Raw genomic sequence first — 22286 nt, 5'->3', positions numbered from 1 at the left:
GATGGTGAAGAAGCGGCAATGCCTTGTCCGCCGATCGATATTGGGCCAATGCTGTATAGAGGGATGGAAATAAAACGGGGGTAAGGAGTGGAGAAGGAGGTGGATGAGGAGGAGGAGGAGGGAGGCGGTGGTGGTGGCGGCGGCAGTCGTAGTAGTAGTAATAGCAGTCCGGCGCGGGAGGCCAGCCAAACGAGTGTGTATAAGTTAAAGCCAAGGCCGCGGACGAACGGTGGGCGGCGCTGGATCGACTACACAAGGCAGGTGATCCCGGCTACATGTATCGGGCACAGGGTCCGGCGATCGGGAGGCCGGCCGCGAAGAGGGACGGACGGAGGGTGGATCAGTGGGCGGCGAGCAGGCATGACGGGGAGCAGGACTCGGCCGCGGGCGTCGACTGACTCGGACGGGCGTGTCGGTCGTGATGCAGACGACACGGAGGCAGTGGGTGGACTCCATGTGCTTTGAACTTTTGACTACGTAATGAAGTTGCACACACGAGATGCAAGGCCAGATTCGACAGGGCAGGGCAGGGGAGGCAAGGACAGCCCGGCTGGCGGGGAAAGCGCTCCTCCGGGTCGGCTGCGTTGCCAGCTCTGTCTGCACCTTGCAATGGATGGCCGCCGCCTTGTTGACTCGAGATGTTTGTTGTGAGACTGATGGGCCGCTGTCGTCTCCTGCGGCTCCGCCTGGGCGCTGTCAACTAATCATGGGCCACAAGTCGCACGCCGGGCGAGGAGGGCTCTCGGGATGCCCCAGCTGCCGGGGTCTTGTGATCCTGTGAAAAGTCGGACCATGATCAACACGTTACCCCCACGCTTCATCGTATCATCATTCTGCGCGCGCCGACTGTTTGGCACAGAATACCGTACTGGCGCTAATTAGGCTGATGAGAGAGAGAGAGAGCTCTCCGCGTCATGGCAAGCCGGCGCAATCCCGGCAGAATACAAGCATCCACATCCGGCTATGGAGTCAAGCAGCTCAAGGCAAAACTTACTTTACTGAGGTGAGGGAGCTTCACTTGATCACAGCTCAAATGCCCCTATGGAGAGGGAAAAAGAAAACGGATGCAAGAACACAGCACCCGATGTCGCTCTCCTCGCCGCCAAGAGCCTCAGGACACGGCCAACCAAGCAGAATGCCAAGTCGGCCCAGGGCCCGCATGGCACATGCAAGTGCACCACCACCACCTGCACCATGCACAATCAAATGTGTCGTGACGTCTCCCCATCCATGTCAAGTCTTCATTCATTCCCCTTTCCGGCAGGCATCGTGGGAGAAATGCCCCACAACGGACAGAAACAGCTCCGCGAGGTAGCGGTTCTGTGCAGTACAATGGGGCGTTTAAGCAAGCAATCATCTCTCGACATCTCCACACCGGACCCAGTCCCGGGGCCGCCCTTTATGCTCATTCTGCTATTGCTGCTGCTGGTCCTGCCGCTTCTGCTGCTCGGGCAGACAAAACCAAAAGATCACCTCGACTCTGCAACACATGCTGCCCTCATGACACGTGCGTACCCCGTCCCACCTCTCCTCGCCGCTCAATCTCAAGCAGACAGACAGACAGACAGGTACACAGACAGACGGATGATCTCGTGTTTTCTTCTGCTTTTCTTTTCTTTCCTGCCCATAACGTCACATCACCGGAACCGCGCTTACTCACAGGCTCCCCCAGGCGCGCTGTTTCTCCCCTCCGGTTCGTTCCAAACTGTTAGGCCATTTCTTGTTTTTGTTCTGCTTTCACTTATATTTGATTTCCAGGTTGTTTGTTTGTCTTCTTATTCTGTATTGTACAATGTCGCCTTGTCATCCCAGCACCCACCACTCCAAGCTCTCTCTCCTCTCCAGCCAATGCTGTAGACAAGTAAAAAAAGAAAAATAGTAGAGACGTGAGTTTATGAATACATTTTTTGGGGTGGAGAAACCTTGCGGAATGCTGTTTTCGGTTTCGAAAGAGGAGAGAGAGAGAGAGAGAGAGCCTATATCTGGGCCTGATCCACCTCCTCGCTGCCTCGTTGATCTCGTCTAATATGCACCCTTTCTGGTCACTCCCATCCCACGGCGCGCCCGCCGATCTCGTGTCTCGGCGGGAAACAAATGATCTCTCGTCATATGTTTTGAGATCTGCCCCAAAACCCCCCCGGATATGCATACATATATACAGATAGTGAGTGACAAGGGAAAGCCCCGGGAGCCACCACCACCGCCACGACAAGCCGCTCACGCTGGAGCAAATGTCGCGGACATGCCTTTCAGTGCTACCTGAAATCCTTGCCGTCGAGCTTCTCATACATCGTAGGCGTCGGCGCGTCCGGTGCCGGAGGCTCGTTGGTGATCTCGCCTGGCGGCGGGGGCGGTGCACTGCTGGGGCCCTTGCTCGCCTCGCCACCAAAGTACTTGTTGAACTCCTCACGGTCGTCGAACGGCCGCTTGCCAAGAATCCGGATCATGTCGTCACGCACGAGCACCTCCTTCTTCAGGAGCTCCTCAGCAATCAGCCCGACCTCGGCCTTCTTCTCCGTCAGCAGGTCCTTGCACTGCTTGTACGCCTCGGCAACTATCCGCTTGATCTCCTCGTCGATGGTCTGGCCAGTAATCTCGGAGAAGGGCTTGAGGAACGAGTTCTCGTCCTTGCGGAAGTTGATGGTGCCGACCTTCTCAGACATGCCCCACTCCGTGACCATGGCTGTCGCCATGCGCGTCACCTTCTGGAAGTCGTCGCTCGCCCCAGTTGTCACGGTGGGGAAGTGCAGCTCTTCCGAGATGCGGCCACCCAGAGTCATGGCCATACGGTCCATGAGCTGGTTGTAAGACATCAAGTACGCGTCACCAGGCAGGTACTGCGCGTATCCAAGCGCTCCCTGGCCGCGGGGAATGATGGACACCTTGAGAAGAGGATCGGCATAGCGGAAGTACCATCCACAAATGGCGTGGCCCGCTTCGTGGTAGGCTACAGTCCGCTTCTCAATGGGATTGAGAACAAGAGACTTGCGCTCGAGTCCTCCAATGACACGCTCGATGGCTTGCTCAAAGTGCAGCATAGTCACCGATGTAGCGTTGGTTCGCGCAGCTAAACAACATGGATCGTCAGCACTAGTTCAGCATCACGCAAATATATTCTCGACTCACCAATCAAGGCAGCTTCATTGACACAGTTGGCAATATCGGCACCGGCGAATCCAGGGGTCAGCGCGGCAAGGCGGCCAGACAGGTACTCGGTATCCTCCTTGGTCACAATCTTGGGCAGGTAGACCTTGAAGATGTCCTGACGGCCCTTCATTGTCGGCCTGTCGATGTTGATGTGACGATCAAAACGGCCAGGGCGCATCAGTGCCTTGTCGAGAATGTCAACTCGGTTGGTGCCAGCAAGCACGACAACCTGCTCGGATGTGTTGAAACCGTCCATCTCCGTGAGGATCTGGTTTAGTGTCGCCTCACGCTCGTCGTGACCGCCTCCAATGTTCTTGCCCTCCGCACGAGCCTTACCGATGGCGTCGATCTCATCGATGAAGATGATACAGGGGGCGCTCTTCCTGGCGTTGGCAAAGAGGTCACGTACTCTGGAGGCGCCAACACCAACAAACATCTCCACAAACTCGGAACCGCTCACACTGAAGAAAGGAACACCAGACTCGCCGGCAGTCGCCTTGGCGAGCATGGTCTTACCAGTTCCGGGAGGACCAGCCAGGATGGCGCCGCGGGGAATCTTGGCACCCAGCCTGACAAACTTCTCTGGCTTCTTGAGGAAACTGACAAACTCCATAATCTCCTGCTTGGCCTCATCCATGCCTGCGACGTCTGAGAATTTGATCTTGACAGACGTCTCGTGGTTGAAGCGCTTGGCCTTGCTCTTGCCCATGCCGAAAACCCCCGCACCACCACCTCCAGGGCCGCGGCGGCTGATCCAGATGAGCATACCGACGAGGGCCAGGGTGGGGCCAAAGGCAAACAGGAGCTGCGTCGCCATGCCAGTGCCAGCATAGCTGACCGGAATCATCTCGCTGGAGGGGATACCCAGCTCCTGCTGAGCCTCCTCAAGATGCCTCTCGAAGCTGTCCTTGGAACCAATCGAGAAGTAGTAGAAGAAGCCAGGACGCGTAGCAGGGGAGTCGGGGTAGGCCGACTGTGTCGCTTCCTTGTTGAGCTCGACGCGCACGCGATCACCCTGCACAATCATCTTGTCGACCAGGCCCTTGTCAAGGAAATTCTTCCGCAGCTCCTGCCACGTGATTTCCCGGCCGCTGTCCTCAAACAAGGAATTGTACAGCCAGTAAGCCACAATCGTGCCAACCACGGTCGTCATCCAGTCGTTGTTTCTGTTGGGCCCCTCGGGAGGTGGGGGCGGTTTCGCAGAGTTTTGCTGGTCGCCCGCCTTCTTCTGGGCATTCTGAGTAAACATGTCATCCTTGGCCTCCTCCTTGGAGCCCTCGTTCGATTTGGGCGGCGCCGCGTGGTCCTTGTCCCATGCGGCCTCGAATCCTTTACCCTGGTTGCGCTGGACCAGTTCGTGCACCTTCGGGTCGGTGATGTGCTTGGTCATCGAGTTCATGGCTTTCAGAAGCTTGGCGGTGCCCGCAAAGCCGAGCTCCCCTTCAGCGTGCTGCTCAGCGAGCTCCTTGAGCTCCTTCGGGATGCCAGTGAACCTGATAATGGCAAACCCGGTTGCTTCTGCTGGTGGCCTCGTTGGCAGCCAGGAAACGTTATTGGGTGCGTTGAGAAGATCCATGACGGTTTTGTACTCGCTCTCACTGAGGTAGACCCAACCCGGGGGCAGTTCGATCCTGCCATCTTCCCAGTTTTGAAGCTCTTTTGGCGAAGGAGCCTTGCCTTCTGTGGGACCCGGCGAGGCTGAGTTCTGGACTTCCGGACCCTTTGGGTTTTGCTTGCCGGGCGCATTATTGGGCTCCGTCGATTTGTTATCGGAATAGAAGCGAGGTCTTTGGGTCAACCAGACAGCAGACGGGCTAGCGCGCAGTGTCCTCGCAACTCTTAGGCTGGATCGAGCCGGGGAGCTGAGAGAATAGTTGGCGAGCCGACCGAGGGCGAGCGACCGCCGCAGCGCGGCCGACATGGCTAAGGATGTGCTGAGGGCCGGTGCCGAGGACGGCAAAGAGCGAGGTGGTGAGGAACAACCAGCCTTTCGAGGGTCGGGTTGTGGTTGGGAAGGATGCTTCCACTGCGGCCGGCGGCGTGGTGTGATGTGGTGCGCCGGGTGAGGCGGATGCGGGCGCGGCTGACGTGCGAAACACCGGCAGTGGCAGGCGCGTGGCGTCGTGGTCCAAAGGACGGAGTGTCGTCGTGCTATGTCGCAGCCTCGCCGTGGTGCAAATCGTGGGCTGGTGCTTTGCGTTGTGGCCTCGGTGGTGACTCGATTTCGCCTGGCTAGGGCATAGGTGGACGGGACTGGATTAGTGAGGACGAGGAGACGTTGATGGTGATCCGTCGAAAGCTTTCCCATGCTCGGTCTAGCCCAATGAGGGTTAGCGCCTTTTGCCGAAGGGCCTGGCGCAGTGCAGTCCCTTTTGCTGTCTCAAGGGTTGTCTCCCGACATGTCCGCAAACGCCGGACGCCACACAATATGGGTCCAGAATTCCCTGGGCTTTTTCCTAGTCGACTGCTGACGTCTTCGAATCTGCCTGGACTCGGCACCACATCGTCAGAGTGACCTCGGCCGGAACCACTGGGGCGGCCGTGTACATCAAATTGCACCCACTTTCAAGTCTGATCTGGCTGTCTGCTGGAACGATGGGCGATGACTTGATCGATACAAGTCACTATCTAGGTCACATATGCAAGAAAATGGGCTACGCAAAAGACCAAAAACAATATTTGTTACGGATGAATTCTATCCTTGTATACAAATCGCAGCAGTGTATATGCGCTTTCTCGGCCACCAAGCCGTATCCAAACCAAAGCGACGGCCGTCAATCATTGCAGAGATTAGAAAAAGATAAAAACGTAAGAGCGTGACAACAAGAGGCCATTGTCACAGAAGTGAATTCTTTGCCGCAACAGGTGGGTTACACCACTTTTTAGCGCATCGTGGAGCCATTTTCGAAGCCAGGATATGCTCCGCCAAACTTCTCCGCCCAGTCCCAGTCTAGCGCCATGCTGGGCACCTGCCAGATGTCCTGCGGTAGGATTGGTTGTTGCGGATTGCCCATCATCGGGTTTGAAAATGGCGGGATGGTGGGCATTGGCTGGCCAAAACCTGTGAGATCTGAGAAGTTTGCAAAGTCCGGCATGTCGCTCTCGTTGAACGGCTCGATCCACTGTCCAGGGCTCTCTTGGTGTGATGGATCGTGGCTGACCGCTGTACCCACGCTCGCTGCTGGACTACCCCGGTTGAGCTCGGCATTAGCTTTGCCATTGAAACGAGGCGACAATGAGGACCGGAACTCCCTGCCAGAGTCAGAGTTGTATTCTGTGCTCGGCTTAGGCGTCGTCACCTTGGCCGCCGGACTTTGCGTCGTCGTTGTTGTACCTGGAGGCGGATCAAGCTGACTGTGGTTCTTGCGTTTCTTCTTTGCAGCTTGTTCCTTTTCGGCCTTGTCAATGACAACTTTTGCAATACGCTCAAACTCGGAGCACACTGCCAGCATACGGTGGACGCCGCCGGTCTCTGCCTCCTGCCCAAGAGTGGCCAAGAAAGTAACGACCACATTCATAAGCTTGGTGTCGGATCTGGCCCGCGGGTCTAGTGGGTTCTGGAGGACATTGCCGAATAAGGTCACAAGGGCAGTGACGGGGAAATAGAGGACAAGCCTGGCAACAGGAATCAGCCATATGCACAGGGGCTGACTAGCGGACGCAATCACTTACCACACTACCTGACAGTCAGCCTGTGGGATGTATTTCAAGAGGGATATAGAAGCACGAGCTGCGGACGCGCACAGTGCTGCCGATGCGAAAATGCGGGGGCTCAATGGTCTCGAGTTCATGCCTTTGAGCGCGTATTCGGAGAGCCGGCTCGTGAAATAGCCACGATGTACCGTCATCCGATGGATGGTGGTCAATGCATTGTAGTATGATAGATGCAGCATCACCACGTGGAGCATCAGAGGTGTATGCGAAGCCTTGATCTCGTGTTCCGGTCGAAAGTCGATGGGTATGCTGTCTTTCCAGTCTTCCAGTTCCTTGTCGAGCTCGCTGATTGTCTGCAGAATCTCGCCTTCAGACAGCTTAGTCGCTTTAGCAGAGTAAAGTCTTCTGTAGACCTTGCTCTCGATTACAGTCATTTCGCACATGGTGCGGAAAATGTTCATCTTGCCTTTGCCATCGGCGAGAGGGATATTGCCAATGTTGTCGGCAGGGTCAGCATCGGGGAGATCGACATTCGTATCGTCGTCGTCTTGTGCTGGTGGTCTCCCAGACCTGAGACATAGGTCCTTGTCGAGCAGATACGCAATCCAGTAGACTCGCTTCCGCTGCTCTGTCTCGATGGGGTTCAAATTGAAACCGCTGCCTTTCTTGTGGAGACCGATACTGTGTGAGAGTCGAATCGCAGCGGCGATGAGCACGAAGGACGGCTGCGGATTCGGAGTGCCTTGCATGAACAGGGCCATGCCCAGGAGGGCCTGGACGGACAGCAGGTCGCCGTTCCGCATCGTCAGTTCCGCGAACACTCCCATGGCGTTCTTCAAATACGCCCAAGCTTTGTCGTCGTCCTCTTTCGGCACAAGATTGCTCATCACACGAAGACGATGCGCAATGGCCAAGGCACAGTTGAGACTGGCCCACCACCCAGATCCTTGGTATGGGTCACTCGAGTATTGTCTTTCGACAAGATGCATGAAAGTTGGTTGGTGGAAAAGGGGAAAGATGCAGTTGAAGTTCTCGAAAAAGTCTGTGAGGAGTGACACTGCTTCTGCCTTGGGAGGCAGCGGGCGATAAACCGGCCGCCGGAAGAGGTCGGCAAAGACATCTGGCTTCCAATGGGTCCATTTGTGATCGTCGATAGAGACTTCCGAGATCATTTCTTGGAAGGAGCAATCGCCTGTGCGCTCGTTCACCCATTGGATTCCCTTCGGTGAGAATATGGAAAAGCCAGAGGATGATCCTGTGGAGCACAGTCAGTGATCAGCCGCCATTTGTGGCACGCAGACAAATAGCATACCTATATATCTAGTTTCGCCAGCATTGTTTGTTACCAGCGAACACATCATCTCTGACAAGGCCTCCACGCTCTCTGCGGACTCCTTCTTGATGGGCTGGACCGAGTTTCTCCGGCTCTGCTCATGCTCGGCAGTGTGCTCTGGCGATGCCAAAGTACTCTGTGGCGTGATGGCATTGCTGTCGTGCAAGGACGGCGTTCTTGAAGGAGTATGCGAGTCTGTCGTAAGATGCGACTCCTGCCGCGTATGGCCATGTTTCTCCTCGAGCCGCTTCTCCAAAGTAGCCAGGTCGATTTCACCATCCTCATCCTCGAGAAGGCCTTGGTAGGTTCGGTGTCAGTCATGTCTTCATCAAGACCTGCTGTGCAGGGCAGGGTACGACTTGGCTTGAGCAGTGGGCGATCACGAGACTAACCTGACAATCGCAGGATGTTTTCCATGCGCTGAAGCCTGTTTTCTATACCTTCGATATACTTGGCACTGGTCACGACGAAGAAAGATCAGCTGCACTGCTGGAAGCTGAGGCTCCCGATCCGGCTGTGCGGATTCGTTGTCCACGGAGTGGTTTCGTACCCTTTTGGAGGCGTCCTCTTCTTTTCCACCTGTGTGAAGACACATTCCGTCTTGTAATTGATACAGTGAGTACATGAAGGCATCTTGCCGTCACACTTGATCTTCTTCTTGCGACACATGTCGCAGGCCTACGCAGCAGTTAGTGTGCTGCTGAACCCTCTCAGGACCGGGACCGGCTACGCAGACTCACCCTCGCAATCCTTCTCCTCTTGGGATCGTTGACATCGTCAAAGAGTGAGGGGTCGAAGCCGAGCTGCGCTGCAATATCCGGTGGCAGCATGGGCATGCTCTCGTGGCCGTAGCCCCCAAAGATCTGGGGCGGCTGGTTGAGAAGCGGCGGCGGGGCCATGCCCTGCATGTGAAAGGACGCAGAGTTCAAGTGTTCCATCGCTGTGTAGGTTCGTTGTCGTTGTGCAGTGTTGTGGAGGCGCACGACCTGACTGTCGTGGATGGCAGCACTACTACTGCCTGGGGGTGTTCTGGGGCTGCGGCAGTGGATGCCGGCAGCGAGCAAGTCCCTTGGAGGTTCGTCGTCAGAAGCGAGCTGGTCTCGGCAGCAGCAGGAGGCACTCAGAATGGTGGCGTGCGCGTATTCGGGGCGGGCCTGCAACCTGGCAGGAGGCGGGAGGAGTGTGGTGTTGAGGTCATGAAGACGCAAAAAGGGAGCTGGGGACGAGGAAATGCGATGCAGGTGTGCCAGGCCACTGAGCCGAGACCCTGCTGGAGCACGGAAGACGCGGGGGAGCCGCGTGGGAGGAGCAGCGGCAGCAGCAGTGGGCTGACGCTGTCTAAGCCAGCGCCGCGATCAACCCCAGGGATTACCAATTGCTGCTGACGCCTCCATGTGGGCGGGTGCTGCGATCGTGCGTGTCCTGGCCGGGCCCTTTGCCTGCTGGGGAGCTTCGACGCCAGCAGGTGGGCCACCGTTCTCTCTAGCGCACATGTGCCTGCCTCAAACTGCAAGTGCCAGAAGCCCCACCTGCACCACGCAGCGTCCAGGGTGCTGTAAAAGTCCGACACTGAAGTCCTTCACAGGCAGCTCCCGCCCTCCCAATGCAACATCGACGAGGCTTGCCCGGCACTGACAAGCCAAGCCCTGGGCCTCGACGAAGCCTGTCTCTGTCTCTATCAACCTTCTGCCGCCAGGCCCCTTCATATGCCGCTCGACAAGAACACGCCCGAGACATTGCTATTCAAGCTGCAGCAGAGCTCGAGCTGTGTCACTCAGACTGCATCTCCCGTTGAACACATGCAGAACCCCCGACGGGCCTCGTGAGGGTTGCCAGTGCATGATGCAATCCGACAAGAACATCGCTGATATGAGCTAGGGTCAGAGACGGGGCTCGTCCCTGGGATGTGGCCGCCGCACTCCCTTGCTTGGCATTGAGTGCACAAAACCCCCCATGACGCGGGCCCTGCTGGTTCAGGTGTCACGGTCACACCGGCACCTCTCAAGATCGACTTCCGTGCCGGCACGGCACGACACACCTGGTCAAGGTCAGCAACGGCCGACCGTTGCGATTCCATGGTTCGAGAGTTTCCAGTCTCTGCACGAGCTCCGACTCCTTCACTGAGCAACAACAGCACGGCGCACGCCCCCATCTTTGTGTGCCACGGGTGCTGTCTAGACCCCTAGGACGATTAACTCGCACTAGTGCAGTCGACCGCCACGGGATCTAGACCATGTAAAGCTAGAGAGGGCTTGGCCGTCATCAACTCAGCCACAAACTGCGTCTGAATCATTGCCTCGTCTGGGAAACTTTTCTGCCAGCTCTGGGTATAATTAGCAGGAGACACCCAAAGATCAGCTGCCCATCACTAAGACGGCCGATCTCACATCATTCTGGCACGACGGCGAACAGCAACGGTTGCAAACTTGAACCCCACGAAGATTCTTTAGCGCCCTTCAGATGCATCACGTCGCTGGTGTCATTTTCACTTGGGCATGAACGGATTCGTCCCATGCCGGTTGAAACATGTCGCCGATCCCCATGGCTGCCGGCCGAGCCGGCCGCACGCCGAACTCACCTCGCCCAGCGGCTCAATGCCTGCCTCGCCTGCTTGCTCAGGGAAACAAAACCACAGCCTGGACACAGGCGAGTCTGGCCCAGCAAGAGAGAGAGCGAGGCCTCCTCCACGATGTGGCATGAGTGCGGCGGAAATGTTTCAATCCACCACCCCCGTTGGGTAGGTTTGAGACAGGGATGAAACACATACAAGGCTCAGGCACGATGGTCAGGCTCCGCCGCCAGGGCGCCGAGTCACGCGCCAAGCACAATCTGAAGCAGGACACAACGGTTCCGAGTGCAACTTCGCATTGACAAAAGATGATAGCCCTCGTGGAGATGCAGGCCGGTGACACAAAACGTGTGAATCTGACCCTGTTGAGTGAGGCTTAGCTCTGCGATTTCAGCGATCGGCCGTTACTGCCTAGGCGCTGCTGCACAAATGCATCACACCAGGCACGCTGGCGGGGGTGGTCATCCAATGGCATCTTGGGGGTCCTGTCCTGCAGCCGACACACCACGCTAGGTGTGCCGGACCGTTTGTTGCTCCGTACATCAACTAGGTGGGGATGGAAGGGATGCGCATCTGCCGGGCTCAACTACTCCAAGTCGTCTCATGGTCGGTCCAGCGTCTTCTCTTGATCCGCAATTGTTCCTCTCTGACAACGCGCGCCCACATATATTATTGGAATTGCGGAACGTCAGTCTTTCACCTTGGATGGGTGGGGTAAGGATCTACTCTTCATCTCGCCTGTCGCCATGCCCGGGCAAGGCGCTGTCCCTTTTCTGGTGGGATAATAGCTGCGCAAGCACCACCTATAAGTGCTGACAATTATCAGATCACGCAATGAGCATATGACACAGACTACGAGATGGTCGAAACCAATCGTGGGCAAGGGTACATCGTCGTCATATCGGCCTCGGCCAGGCCTGTATATTGTGTGGTATGTGTAATCAACAGAGAACTCGCTAATATCCACATGAGCAAGCAGCAATACAAAAGTTTTGGAAGATATGACCACACAAGTGAAGAGAGGTATGGTGGAAGCGAACAGCTCAAACGGGCGTGTGTGAACAGGAAACAAGCGTTGAGCATTGTTGTCCGGCTGGTTCACTTTCTCTTGGGTTCTTCCCTCGCTCTCGTTAGAGCTCCTCCGTAAACCGAGACACTGACAGGGTCGATCGATTCGACCCGTCGTTTGAGATATGTGATCTGCCCACAGGGTCCAGAGTCCTCGGTGGCCGTGGTGGCGTTAGTGTCGAGGTAGGCGACTCAGACCTGACGTATGGCCCGTGGTCGCTGAACGGGCCCTGGTCAATCATTGGTGATCGCGAAGGCCCCTCGTGGAATACTGGTATCCCGCTCTCCGGACGCATCGGGGCTCCTACGGCAAACTTCTGGTTCCCACCAGCTAAGATGCCCGCTGAGTCGCGGTACGAGACCTGGCTTGAATCCATGGTCATCATGGTATCACGTGGATCTGAATAACCATCGCCGCCAAACTGAATCACCGGAGGCAGTTTCCGGCCTGATATCTTGGAGAATCCCCGCTCCCCAGTTCCGGTCCCTGCTGAAGCTGGTGGAGTGCCCGACCGTAGAGCAGACCTGCGCATGCCACTCAATGCCGCGAGTGCGGCTGGGATAGCGAATGGCACGGACCGGGGCCGTTGTGACATGGCGGGACCTCCCCTGCCACCATCATCACCACCACCGGATCGTGCTGCTGCAGAAGAATCAAGTCCCCCCCTGGCTGTGCTTCCACTCTCCAGGGATTGTTGCGCCTGCCGCCGCTTGAATCTCATCAGCGCTAGCGCCAGGAAGATAAGCATGGCAAGACCCGCAATACCGCCGATGACGCTGCCTGCGACTGTCGCTGCAGGTGGCGTCGAGGAGTCGGTAGCCTGTGGCGGTGCCACCGATGGGTCGCTGCTGTCGTCCGTGAATCCGCCTCCAGTAGGGACGACGGCGCCGCCATTCGTCGTCGAAGTGGAGGTGCCGGTGGTAGAGCTCCAGGAAGAGGGAGTCCGCGTCGAAGACGTAACAGAGGCCGAGTCTGTCGTCAGGCCTGCGGCGTGAAGTGAAGAGGTCAAAGTGGCTGAAAAAATTGCCGTGCCGTTAATGGAGCCAGTTCCATTGTTGGGAAGAAGTGATGTCGCGACGGCTAGATGAAGAGGAGCAATATTAGATAGGCTGCAGCTTGGACATGAATCGTTCTCTGACAGTGGAGATAGTTGATAGCAGCAGACTGGGATAGCAATGTTTGCCTACCTTGGGTCGTCGTAGAATTCGTGACACCGCCAAAAGAGGGATAATGGGGCCCGCCCGACAAAGGAGTTGAAGTCAAGGGCGAGTACGATAAGGAAGGGAATACGGTCGGCATCGAGATATCCGACGGTTTCACGGTCGGGTCTAGTGGGGGAAGCGAAATGATGATATCGCCATTGCTGGTGTCCGTCGGAAGACCAAGACTGGGAGAGCCTTCAATGCCGGACGGGACTAGCGGCGCAGGCAGGTCCGGTGCGGTACCAACTTTCGTTGGCAGCGAAAGGTTGCCAGTGATGGTCGTGGTGCGTGGCTTGGCAGGTGGGAGCGTGGAGAAAGCGATCGTAGAGCCGTGAGCGTCGACGATATGGATCACAGAGATTGTCTCGATGACGATCACCTGGTCTGAGTCTGCACGGGGCTGGAGGTGCTTGGGTTGTTGCTGTTGCTGTTGTTGTTCTGAGCGAGCGTGGTGGTGGTGGTTGTGCAGATGGCGATGGTTGTGGAAACGACCGTGATTGTGGTTGTGTTTGCTGATGGCGGAGGAGGAACGAGAGAGGTGCCCATTGCGTGGGTGGCTGTGGATGTGGGAATCGGAGCTGTCAAGACCGTGCTGGCGATCGTCGTCGGTGTCGGTCGTGTCCTGGGCCTGAGGGAGTGAAGGCCCAGCCTTGGACTGGGTCATTGCGACGTGTCCCGGTGGCGGAGGGATGGAATACGAGGTTTGGTGCGGTTTGCTGCGTGCGGGCGGGCTGCTGGAACGGGTCCGCCAGCGCAGTGGTGGGTGGGGCGGCCCGGGCGCGATACGTGCCTGCAGGCAAGGTGCCTTGTGCCTTGTTTGCCTGGCTGTTTCTGGCCAGGCACTGTCGGACGGAAACAGGTTCGAGAAGGACAACCTTGCGCAGGAAGACGACTGGGGTGAAGGAATGGACGAGATGGGGTCTCTAGAATTCAAGGGTCTTGACCAGGTGCCCAGGACGCCTTGGGTGCGGGCTCAGAGTTCGTTGTCTGCTCACTTGCATGGCAAGACCTTGCAACATTGCCCAAGTGCACACGACAGAAGCCAAAGGGATGCTGCAACGTATCTCCTGCGTCAATGTGGAAATGCCGGCCTGATGCGTTCGAATGTAGTCGAGCCGGTGGCCTTTCGCTGTACTTCTTCTGCTGGACACTGCTGCTGCACCAGGGAAATCGCTACCCTGTCCTGTCGTGATGCTGCACTGCAACCTGTGATTCCGCGTTGTGCTGCCGGCCGGCCGTGTAAAGGAGGGACTGTTGCAATCGTGGTCGCTGCGGGATGGCTCGTCTTTGGCGCGGGCGATGTCGAAGTCGAATGTCGAACGTCGATACCGATGTCGTGATCCGGACGAAGCAGCACCGCTTGGGACGCTGGTCGACAGCAATGGATGGACCGGCACTCTGCTGAGGGCGTAGAAGCAGAAGGGAGAGAGAGAGGAGGTGAAGGAGAAGAGACGGGAAAGCCTCCATCAACATGCACCCTCGTCTCGGCGGGAAGTTGCTCGTACTGTGATGCAATGACCGGCGAGGACGGGGGTGGCCCATGGATCGGCCCTCCACGGTTGTCTCGTGGCTCACTGCTTCTCGCCCACTCCGCTTTGTCTGTTTGTGCCTGGCAAGAGGAGCTGCCCATCTCCATCTCTGCCGTCTCCATCGCCGCTGGGCACGGTGGCCGCCCACTGGCTGGGCCCTCCAGGGCGGCGGATGCGTCTAAGATTAGCGGCGTCGAAAGCAGTAAGGCGGGCTGCTTGAGCTACCACGCTGCCCTGCGCAGACCCAACGCTCTCGCCGTGGGCCCCCTGCTCTGGTATTGCCCATTGAGCAGCCCGCCTGCAGACTTCATTTCGCTACACGGGTCGGTGCCCGCTGCCACCATGTCCTCTCGTCCAGTCGTCTGCCGCCAAGCCGCAGGGGTCTGCTCTCCTCCAGAGCTCCTCGCAACCCTTTGACGCAGAGAGACAACACATTACTTGGCCAGCCGAGGACTCGTGCTCAGATTGAGATCACAGTCTCGCGTTCTCCCCAGCTCTCGTGGAAGCCTCGTTCGAGCCGTCTTGTCGTCGACAACAGGGCGACACGCAACCATTACGATGCTGTTACACATGAGGCTGCAGATTACACAAGCAGGGATCTCTTTGTTATCCTTGCAGCGACGGGTCACGACCGACGTTGCCCGACTCGGTCACTTCCGCCGGACGATCACGAGCTTAATGCAATTAGCCCAGGCCTTCAGTGGGGGGGACGGCAACGCCCAGTAGCAGCCACAAGCGCGAAATGCAAGGCACCGACCGGCCCGGACCTCAAACTCCAATGGCAGCGCGCGGCTGGTGGCTGCAGGTACGCATTTTTCATGTCTGACCACGGGAACTGTTGAGACCATCAGATCAGGTCGACGGCCTGTGCTCTGCAGCTGATTGCTGGCCGACGCAGATGCTCGCCGACGCAGATGCTCATTGGCAGCAGGGAGACCTCTGGCATGCAGAGCCATTGCCTGACGGACACATATTTGGGGCCAGACAATCAAGAGGGTCCAAATCGCAAAGAACATACGCAGTAATACCCTGAGCCCAAATCCAGCCATCCCACAAAGGCTCATGCGTTCCACCTCGAGCGTGGGTGGTTGTGCAGTTGACGCTACGCAGCCAAGTCTCGTATTCCAGCTCTCGTCCACAAGTCGTATGCACGTCAATCATTCTTGGCCGAACAAGCTTCCTGATTCAGCAATCTGCCAAAGCACGAGGGTCCAGATCAGGCCGACTTGGGTCACATTTCTCCCATCCAGAGCTGACGTGCATGTATCTATGTGTTGGCTCGCCGCAAGCCACCGGCAGGATCGCTGATGGTGGTTTGCTCCCGCCAGAGTCAACGGGCCTACAGCTGGTCCGAGCAACGTTGCACATCCAAGGACCTATCGAGGCGACGCCACGCGACTGGCACCCGCAAGGGTCCTATTGACTCTGCCATGCAGAGCTGGGCAGAGCGACCGCAAATCGGAGACACGTGCAAAAGTCGACTTCGACTCGTTCAAAAGGGAACCTGGGCGACTCATTTACCCATGCCCAAGGCAACTTTGAAATATGACTAGCGCAATCAAGAAGTCATATCCGAGCTTTGGCCAGATGTTTGTTTCCCCGTCGTCTATATCAAACAGCAAGACTGGGCCCGACGACATGGGTGCCAGGACCCTAGGACCAGGGTCTTTGGTGACTGAGTATCCACATCTGAATTATTCGTGCAACGGGCAACAAGGTCTCGGCCACCTGCGATCACGTAGCCGAGTCCAACTCTTCTTCCTGTGGATCGTGTTTCAGGCCGTGCGTTATTCTGGCCCTTGGCGAAACAACGTGGTGCCAATCTTCCTCGTCTCTGCGTGCGTCATGATCGACCGTCCGTGTACCTGACTGTGGCCAGGATGAAGGACTTATCAATCACTGGCCTGGCACTGAATCGCTGCGATGCGTCCAGGGACAACCTGCACCGCTCAGAACTACCAGGGCTGTAGATTGGCGCCAGGCGGTCACAATTTACATGAGGCGTCGAGAAATTAGTCCGCAGCTCCAGCACCTGCTCCATTGAGAGACGCATCAACGAGAGCACGGGAGATGGTCAAGCAGATACTATGTGTGCATGTCTGAAAACCAAGTAAGTACTGAATGAATTCAACGCCGACCTTGCCCATAACAGATATGTGTAGGATGTGCAGAAAAACAAATCGTAGAACGCCTTGACTTGCTCACAACAATGCAAGAGCCAAAACTGATGGATATCCGCCATGGAACCCACCACAGCCCAACTCGACAACCACGACTTGGCGACAAGACTTGACATCGCCGAACCACGTTCCCCCACACAGACAACAGAGCTACTTGCCGTCTGACGCTGCTCAAGCGAAAGCGACCTTCTTCTTCTTGGCCTTGCTGGCGCGGGAGCCCGCGGACGCGACATCCTTGACGGCGAACTCGTCGACGGCATCGCCTGTTGCGGACGGCCGCTTGCGCTTCCTCCGCAGGGACTCCTTGGTCTCGTCGAGCTTTCCCTTGCGCTCCTCCTCCTTCTTCTCGGCCTCGAGACGCCGCGCCTCGCGGATGTCCTCCATCTGCCGCGCCTTGATCATTTTGCTCTCGATCTGACCCTCCTTGTCCGCCTGCACGAGCGCTAGGATCGTGGACATGCTCTCCTGTTTGTGAATCAATGAGACGTTAGCGCAAACCGTTTTCTCTCCAGAAAACAGAGAACCTTTTGCAGCATTATCATGGCGAGGATTGGTAAGACGAGGATAGGGAGAGGGAACAAGAAGAACAACGACGTACCCGATCATCCACGAAAACCTTGCCTTTCTTTTTGCCCTTGGGCTTGGTGACGCCAATCGGCGTAATCATGTTGAGCTGCGGCAGGCCCAGCTCCTTTTCCGTGTAGACCTTCTTCCTCTTCTTGTTCAGCAGTGACGTGGCGCTGCGGCCCTTGACCTGCTTGGCCGTGGTTGTGGGAGCTTTGCCTTTGCTGCTCGACGAGCGCTGCCTGACGATGCCGTCGGGCGGTCCCGAGGACTTTGACGACTTGCTCCCGCTGATGCCGGACTTTGCGCCCGCATGCTTGTTCTTGACCGTCTTCGTCCGGGAGGGCGGCATCTTGGAGGGTGGGCGAGCTGGGTGTTGCTCGGCTGGGCGGCGCGCGCCTTTTGTTCGTTCGCGACGGAAGGTATTGGGGAGAGAGAGAGGTGGTGTCTAAATCAGTCGCGCGGCCTTTGCGATTGCCCGAGGATTCTGTATCTAGCCGTGTATGAAGTGCGCCTCGTCGTGTGCTTGCCTCGAGTGCTCGAGTCTGGTTCGCCCTTCGAGGGCCAAGATACAATGCTGCGGGTGGGCGCTAGAGCTAACAGCAATAAATTTTTGGGACTGCGCTGCTGCCGCTTGCTGCTGCGGCAAATCGGGGGCCGACAGGGTCTTGGGGTGCTATCGATAAAGCGTGGGTGGGGGGCGCCGCAAGCAAGCCCTTGTGCTCTCCAAGTGCGGATGCTCAAGCGGAGTGGGCTACAGCAGGCTGTCTCTAGGAGAGAGGTGCTGTAATGTCCCGGCTCTACAGCGTGGTTGCGTTTACTCATCGTTGACTGCATGGCGATTTGATAATCGTCTTATGGATCTGGTCTCTGTATCTCAAACCAGTCCTTTTACCTCTCATGGTGGCGCCTCGGGTCGGTCCGTAAGATGGTACAGAGTTTCCCTCTCAGTCCTTTAACAGCCAGTTTGATCGTGGGGAGCGGCCACCAACCCTGACTGGGACTTTCGCCCGCAAGTGACAAGGGCAATTGGGCCATTACAAACTGGAAAAGCACCATGGTATATTCAGCGCCTACCACAAGGTGAATATTCCATGCCGACTTGAGGTGGAACTGCGGCTGTTTGTCACTGCTTGGTCCAGAGTGTGACGTTATGGACCCCAGCAAAAAGCAGAACACCCCCACCAAGCCGAGCCCGCCGATGCAGGAACGGACATTTCTCGCTCCAACCGTAGGACGGCCAAAATATTGGCCTTAGGAGCGTCTTCGCCACAAACAAACACCACCGGAACGACAACCCAAGTCCCCAATTCAACACACCCACCTCTGTCTGGCACATCCCACTGGTCTTGCAGGCTCCCTTTCTTTCTTCAACACCGCTTGCAGCAGTATAACACACACACACACACACACACACACACACACACATGGGCTCTGAACAACCCACTGCCCAGCGCTGGGCCGCCCTCGCCCGCGACACCAACGAGACCAAGATCCAGCTCGCCCTCAACCTCGACGGCGGCGCCTTCCCGCCCGACACGGACTCGCGGCTGCTCTCGAGCGCCGACGACAGCCACGCCAGCCAGGCCAGCAAGTCGCAGACCATCAGCGTCAACACCGGCATCGGCTTCCTCGACCACATGCTCCACGCCCTCGCCAAGCACGCCGGCTGGAGTCTGGCCATTGCCTGCAAGGGCGACCTGCACAGTACGTCTTTTTCCTATATTCATTCATGGCCAAGGAGAGAAAAAGAGAGAGAAAAGGAGAGGGAAGTAAAGAGAGGAGTGGGTGGGTAGGAGGCTTTCGAGAGATATCCCATCTCAAGACCCAAGATAAACCCTACTGTCAAAAGAGACCCCACGGGACAAAGCAAAAAAGACAAGCAGAGACAATAGTAAAAAGAGGACTAACAAGAACCACACACACAGTCGACGACCACCACACCGCCGAAGACGTCTGCATCGCCCTCGGCTACGCCTTTGCCACCGCGCTCGGCAGCGCCACGGGCCTCGCCCGCTTCGGCCACGCCTACTGCCCGCTCGACGAGGCCCTCTCCCGCGCCGTCGTCGACCTCTCCAACCGCCCCTACAGCGTCATCGACCTGGGCCTCCGCCGCGAAAAGATTGGCGACCTCAGCTGCGAGATGATCCCCCACTGCCTGCAGAGCTTCGCCCAGGCCGGCCGCATCACCCTCCACGTCGACTGCCTCCGGGGCGACAACGACCACCACCGCGCCGAGAGCGCGTTCAAGGCCCTCGCCGTCGCCGTGCGGCATGCCACCACCCGGGTAAAGGGCAGGGAGGGCGAAGTGCCTAGTACCAAGGGGACTTTGAGCGTTTGATTTTTCTCTGTTTGTACTTGAACCCTGTGGCCTGAATGTGTGCGCGTGTAGGTTGTGCATGAAAAAAAAAACCGACGAAAGAGGCTTGTACAAAATAAGACAGGGAAGGACAAAAAAATACACAACAAATCACAACAAGTAAAGAGTTTGAACGTCAAGAGATTCTCATCCGCGTGCTCCATATGCTGCATTTCGCGAGAGGTCACACAAACAAAGTCTGTTGGTCATTCTCACAATCCCGCGTCCGGCCAGGGTCCGCCATTGGCTGCCAGGCTAAGCACTGATTGTGTTTCCAACCCATAGTGCCCTCTGTGCTCTGCGTCGGCGCCAGTCTGGGATGCCTCCTGGCACCCATCCTGTGTGAGAAAATGGTCTATGTGTGGGTGGCTCAAAGGCATCAATCCATTCTGGAGTGGTGCTGCTGGTTGCAGCGAGCACGTCAAGAGCTGGAACACGCACAACCCTGTTCCTTGGTGGCGCGTTCGCGAACCGACGAGGCTGGGAAATCTGAGCAGTCATGAGACTGGAAAGTGTATTTCCATATCTATTCAATTGGACCGCACAGTCAGGCACATGCTTTAAGCAAGTGCATGCACACAAGAAATAAACAATCGTCAATTGGTCATCACTCGGCGAAACTTGCCGTGACCTGACTCTGGCGTAAGTTTCTTAATAGCACAGTGCTGGCGGCACAATAAATCAAGTTTCAGCAGCTCGACTCGCTCTGCAGTGATACCAACTTCTTATCGTTGAAAGCTTCATTGATACTAATTTCAACTTTCATATATTTGAGCATTTATCTGCAATAAGTACAATCTCATTTGATCATAGTGACGCAAACGATCAGTAACGTCTCATTAACTTCCTGCTATCTGGTAATCCTCATTCATATTATCATTATCGCACATAAGGATCGTAAGTGTGCGTGGCGTGTGCAAGTATCATGCTCATCTCACCCCACCCACGACTATGCTCTTGCGGCAAGGCGAGTGGCTGGCATAGTGTGCGTCGTAATCCAGCTACGATATCGGACTTTAGACGCGGTAGCCTTGGTCAGGGTACGCAGTCTGGCCATCGTGGTGGTGGCCGTGGAGGTGATCGGCCACAAGCGGCTCCTGGCGGTAGCAGTTGACGCCATTGGGATCGTAGCTGTGCTTGGGGAGAGTGTCGGGGTTGTTGCCGACAGCCGTGGCGTCCGTGGCGTAGCTCTGACGCATCTGGTCGGGGGTGGTGTGGGTGGGCAGCTGGTTGGGGTTCTCGGCAGTGGCATTGGCGTGCTTCTTGCGACCGAACTTGCCGAAGAGACCGCCGCGCTTCTTGGCGTAACCTGAAGTGTAGTTGTTGCCAGGGCTGGGACCAAAAGCCTTCTCCTTGCGGCGGTGGCGGACGAGAACGAACTCCATGAGAGCGGACAAGATGAAGAAGATGCTAGGTCGTATTAGTGGTGTGCAAATAGAGACGGAGTTCAGATCAAGGGCACTTACATGGCAACAATGGAGACGGCGAAGACGGCAGTCTGCATTCTGCAGAGAGTGCCGAACGTGGGCAGACCATTCCGATACGTGTTATCGTAACCGCTTCCGAAGACGGTGTCAACATAGCCACGGCAGCTCCCAGCGCCGCCACGGTTGGCCTGAGCAACGTAGATGAAGGCTCCGACAAAGGCAATGTCAAGGACAATGGCGATGAAGGATGTGGCTGGGTGGCCGGCGAGGCAGCATAGGAGGAGCAAGCCTACGGCTGTGTGGATGACGCCGATGCCAGAGATACCCTCAACGGCTCTGGCCCAGATAGGGATGCCTTCATTGTGTCTGGAGGCGCTGGCCAGGAAGTAGGAAAAGAGGGCGAGGGTGAGGGCGCAGCAGCAGAACTGGATGCCGCGGATGAACCACTGCAGGAATTTGAGGGCGAACCCAGATTTGGCACCCATCTTGGCGGCACTGGAGTCGTGTCTATGTACGTGTGAATTGAGGTTGTGTCTGTGTAGAAAAGTGTTTGTGGGAGGTGGGTTGGCTTAGAACAGCGTGCTGCCTGGCGTGTGGACAATAGCGATGACTGAGCCTGAACAATTCGGCGGGTGCGATGAACGGAAGGGGCGGGGAATGGATGTCTAAATATGTTTCTTGTCTGCCTGCATGACGACAAGTCGTTCACATATCCTGGGGTGGGCTGCCTCCTGGTGTCATGGCGCAGGCAGAGCAAGACCCTCTGTGCAGGGGCATCATGTCTGCCGGTCGATCACAGGGTATGACGAAAACCATCCCCACCGGGCGCTCGGTCTTGGCTTGGACAATGGTGGGCGAGGCCCTCCAAGCCCCTGGTGTGTCGAGAGACACCGGGACTTCATCCACCAAAGAGCCTCCGGTGAGACCTAAGGTCCAGGCTAGGAACATCTGGGCTCACCACTGCGGAGCCTTCCGCACGAGTGATTGCGTGCAGAAGTGGGAATGGGCGGCACTGGGCTGGCGGGCTACTGATGAAGGATGACGATAGTGCCGACGACGGATCGGGCTCTAGCTGACTGGTCTTAACTCTATCGGCACATCTATGACCGCATCCCACGTTGTGCCAAAGGCTGCCCTGTTTTGTCCACCAGTCTAGAGTACCTGTAGTCTGGACTACTGTTCGTGGAGGTCATCTACACAACACCCAGATTTGTTGTTGAACGGTTGATGCCGAAATCCTGGCCTTGCCGCTT

The 22286-nt window shown here is 56.9% G+C and overlaps 7 protein-coding genes across 7 annotated transcripts; 1 reads left to right on the top strand and 6 right to left on the bottom strand.

Moving 5' to 3' along the window:
- Positions 1–2255: 2255 nt before the first annotated feature.
- B0I36DRAFT_241390 (peptidase family M41-domain-containing protein) lies at positions 2256–5068 on the bottom strand (the record flags this gene model as incomplete). Its single annotated transcript, XM_046149842.1, has 2 exons — positions 2256–3067; positions 3127–5068. The coding sequence occupies 2 exons, from the start codon at positions 5066–5068 to the stop codon at positions 2256–2258; spliced, it is 2754 nt and encodes a 917-aa protein (XP_046013780.1).
- A 738-nt stretch (positions 5069–5806) lies between these two features.
- On the bottom strand, positions 5807–9378 carry B0I36DRAFT_320414 (fungal-specific transcription factor domain-containing protein). Its single transcript, XM_046153551.1, has 6 exons — positions 8875–9378; positions 8685–8812; positions 8527–8591; positions 8114–8431; positions 6820–8056; positions 5807–6762 (listed from the first exon to the last, which is right to left on the bottom strand). The coding sequence occupies exons 1-6, from the start codon at positions 9070–9072 to the stop codon at positions 6030–6032; spliced, it is 2679 nt and encodes an 892-aa protein (XP_046013779.1). The 5' UTR covers positions 9073–9378; the 3' UTR covers positions 5807–6029.
- Positions 9379–11833: 2455 nt separating this feature from the next.
- B0I36DRAFT_348083 (uncharacterized protein) lies at positions 11834–13638 on the bottom strand (the record flags this gene model as incomplete). The annotated part of the gene is made up of 2 exons (XM_046156643.1): positions 11834–12852; positions 12960–13638. 2 exons carry the CDS (start codon positions 13636–13638, stop codon positions 11834–11836), a joined length of 1698 nt encoding a protein of 565 aa, XP_046013778.1.
- Positions 13639–13842: 204 nt separating this feature from the next.
- B0I36DRAFT_102758 (uncharacterized protein) lies at positions 13843–14674 on the bottom strand. Its single transcript, XM_046147744.1, has one exon. The coding sequence runs from the start codon at positions 14623–14625 to the stop codon at positions 14047–14049; it is 579 nt and encodes a 192-aa protein (XP_046013777.1). The 5' UTR covers positions 14626–14674; the 3' UTR covers positions 13843–14046.
- Positions 14675–16854: 2180 nt separating this feature from the next.
- On the bottom strand, positions 16855–17599 carry B0I36DRAFT_361683 (60S ribosomal subunit assembly/export protein LOC1; the record flags this gene model as incomplete). The annotated part of the gene is made up of 2 exons (XM_046158520.1): positions 16855–17148; positions 17282–17599. The coding sequence occupies 2 exons, from the start codon at positions 17597–17599 to the stop codon at positions 16855–16857; spliced, it is 612 nt and encodes a 203-aa protein (XP_046013776.1).
- A 1041-nt stretch (positions 17600–18640) lies between these two features.
- Positions 18641–19775, top strand: B0I36DRAFT_320404 (Imidazoleglycerol-phosphate dehydratase-domain-containing protein). Its single transcript, XM_046153550.1, has 2 exons — positions 18641–18954; positions 19176–19775. The coding sequence occupies exons 1-2, from the start codon at positions 18675–18677 to the stop codon at positions 19586–19588; spliced, it is 693 nt and encodes a 230-aa protein (XP_046013775.1). The 5' UTR covers positions 18641–18674; the 3' UTR covers positions 19589–19775.
- Positions 19776–20355: 580 nt separating this feature from the next.
- Positions 20356–21715, bottom strand: B0I36DRAFT_320402 (uncharacterized protein). Its single transcript, XM_046153549.1, has 2 exons — positions 21073–21715; positions 20356–21016 (listed from the first exon to the last, which is right to left on the bottom strand). The coding sequence occupies exons 1-2, from the start codon at positions 21516–21518 to the stop codon at positions 20623–20625; spliced, it is 840 nt and encodes a 279-aa protein (XP_046013774.1). The 5' UTR covers positions 21519–21715; the 3' UTR covers positions 20356–20622.
- Between the last annotated feature and the right edge of the window lie 571 nt (positions 21716–22286).

Source organism: Microdochium trichocladiopsis (genome assembly GCF_020744255.1).
Source record: "Microdochium trichocladiopsis strain MPI-CAGE-CH-0230 chromosome Unknown B0I36scaffold_4, whole genome shotgun sequence".
Classification (NCBI taxonomy): Eukaryota; Fungi; Ascomycota; class Sordariomycetes; order Xylariales; family Microdochiaceae; genus Microdochium; species Microdochium trichocladiopsis.
Note: the sequence above shows the minus strand (reverse complement) of the source record. Positions and strands in the feature narration are given on the sequence as shown.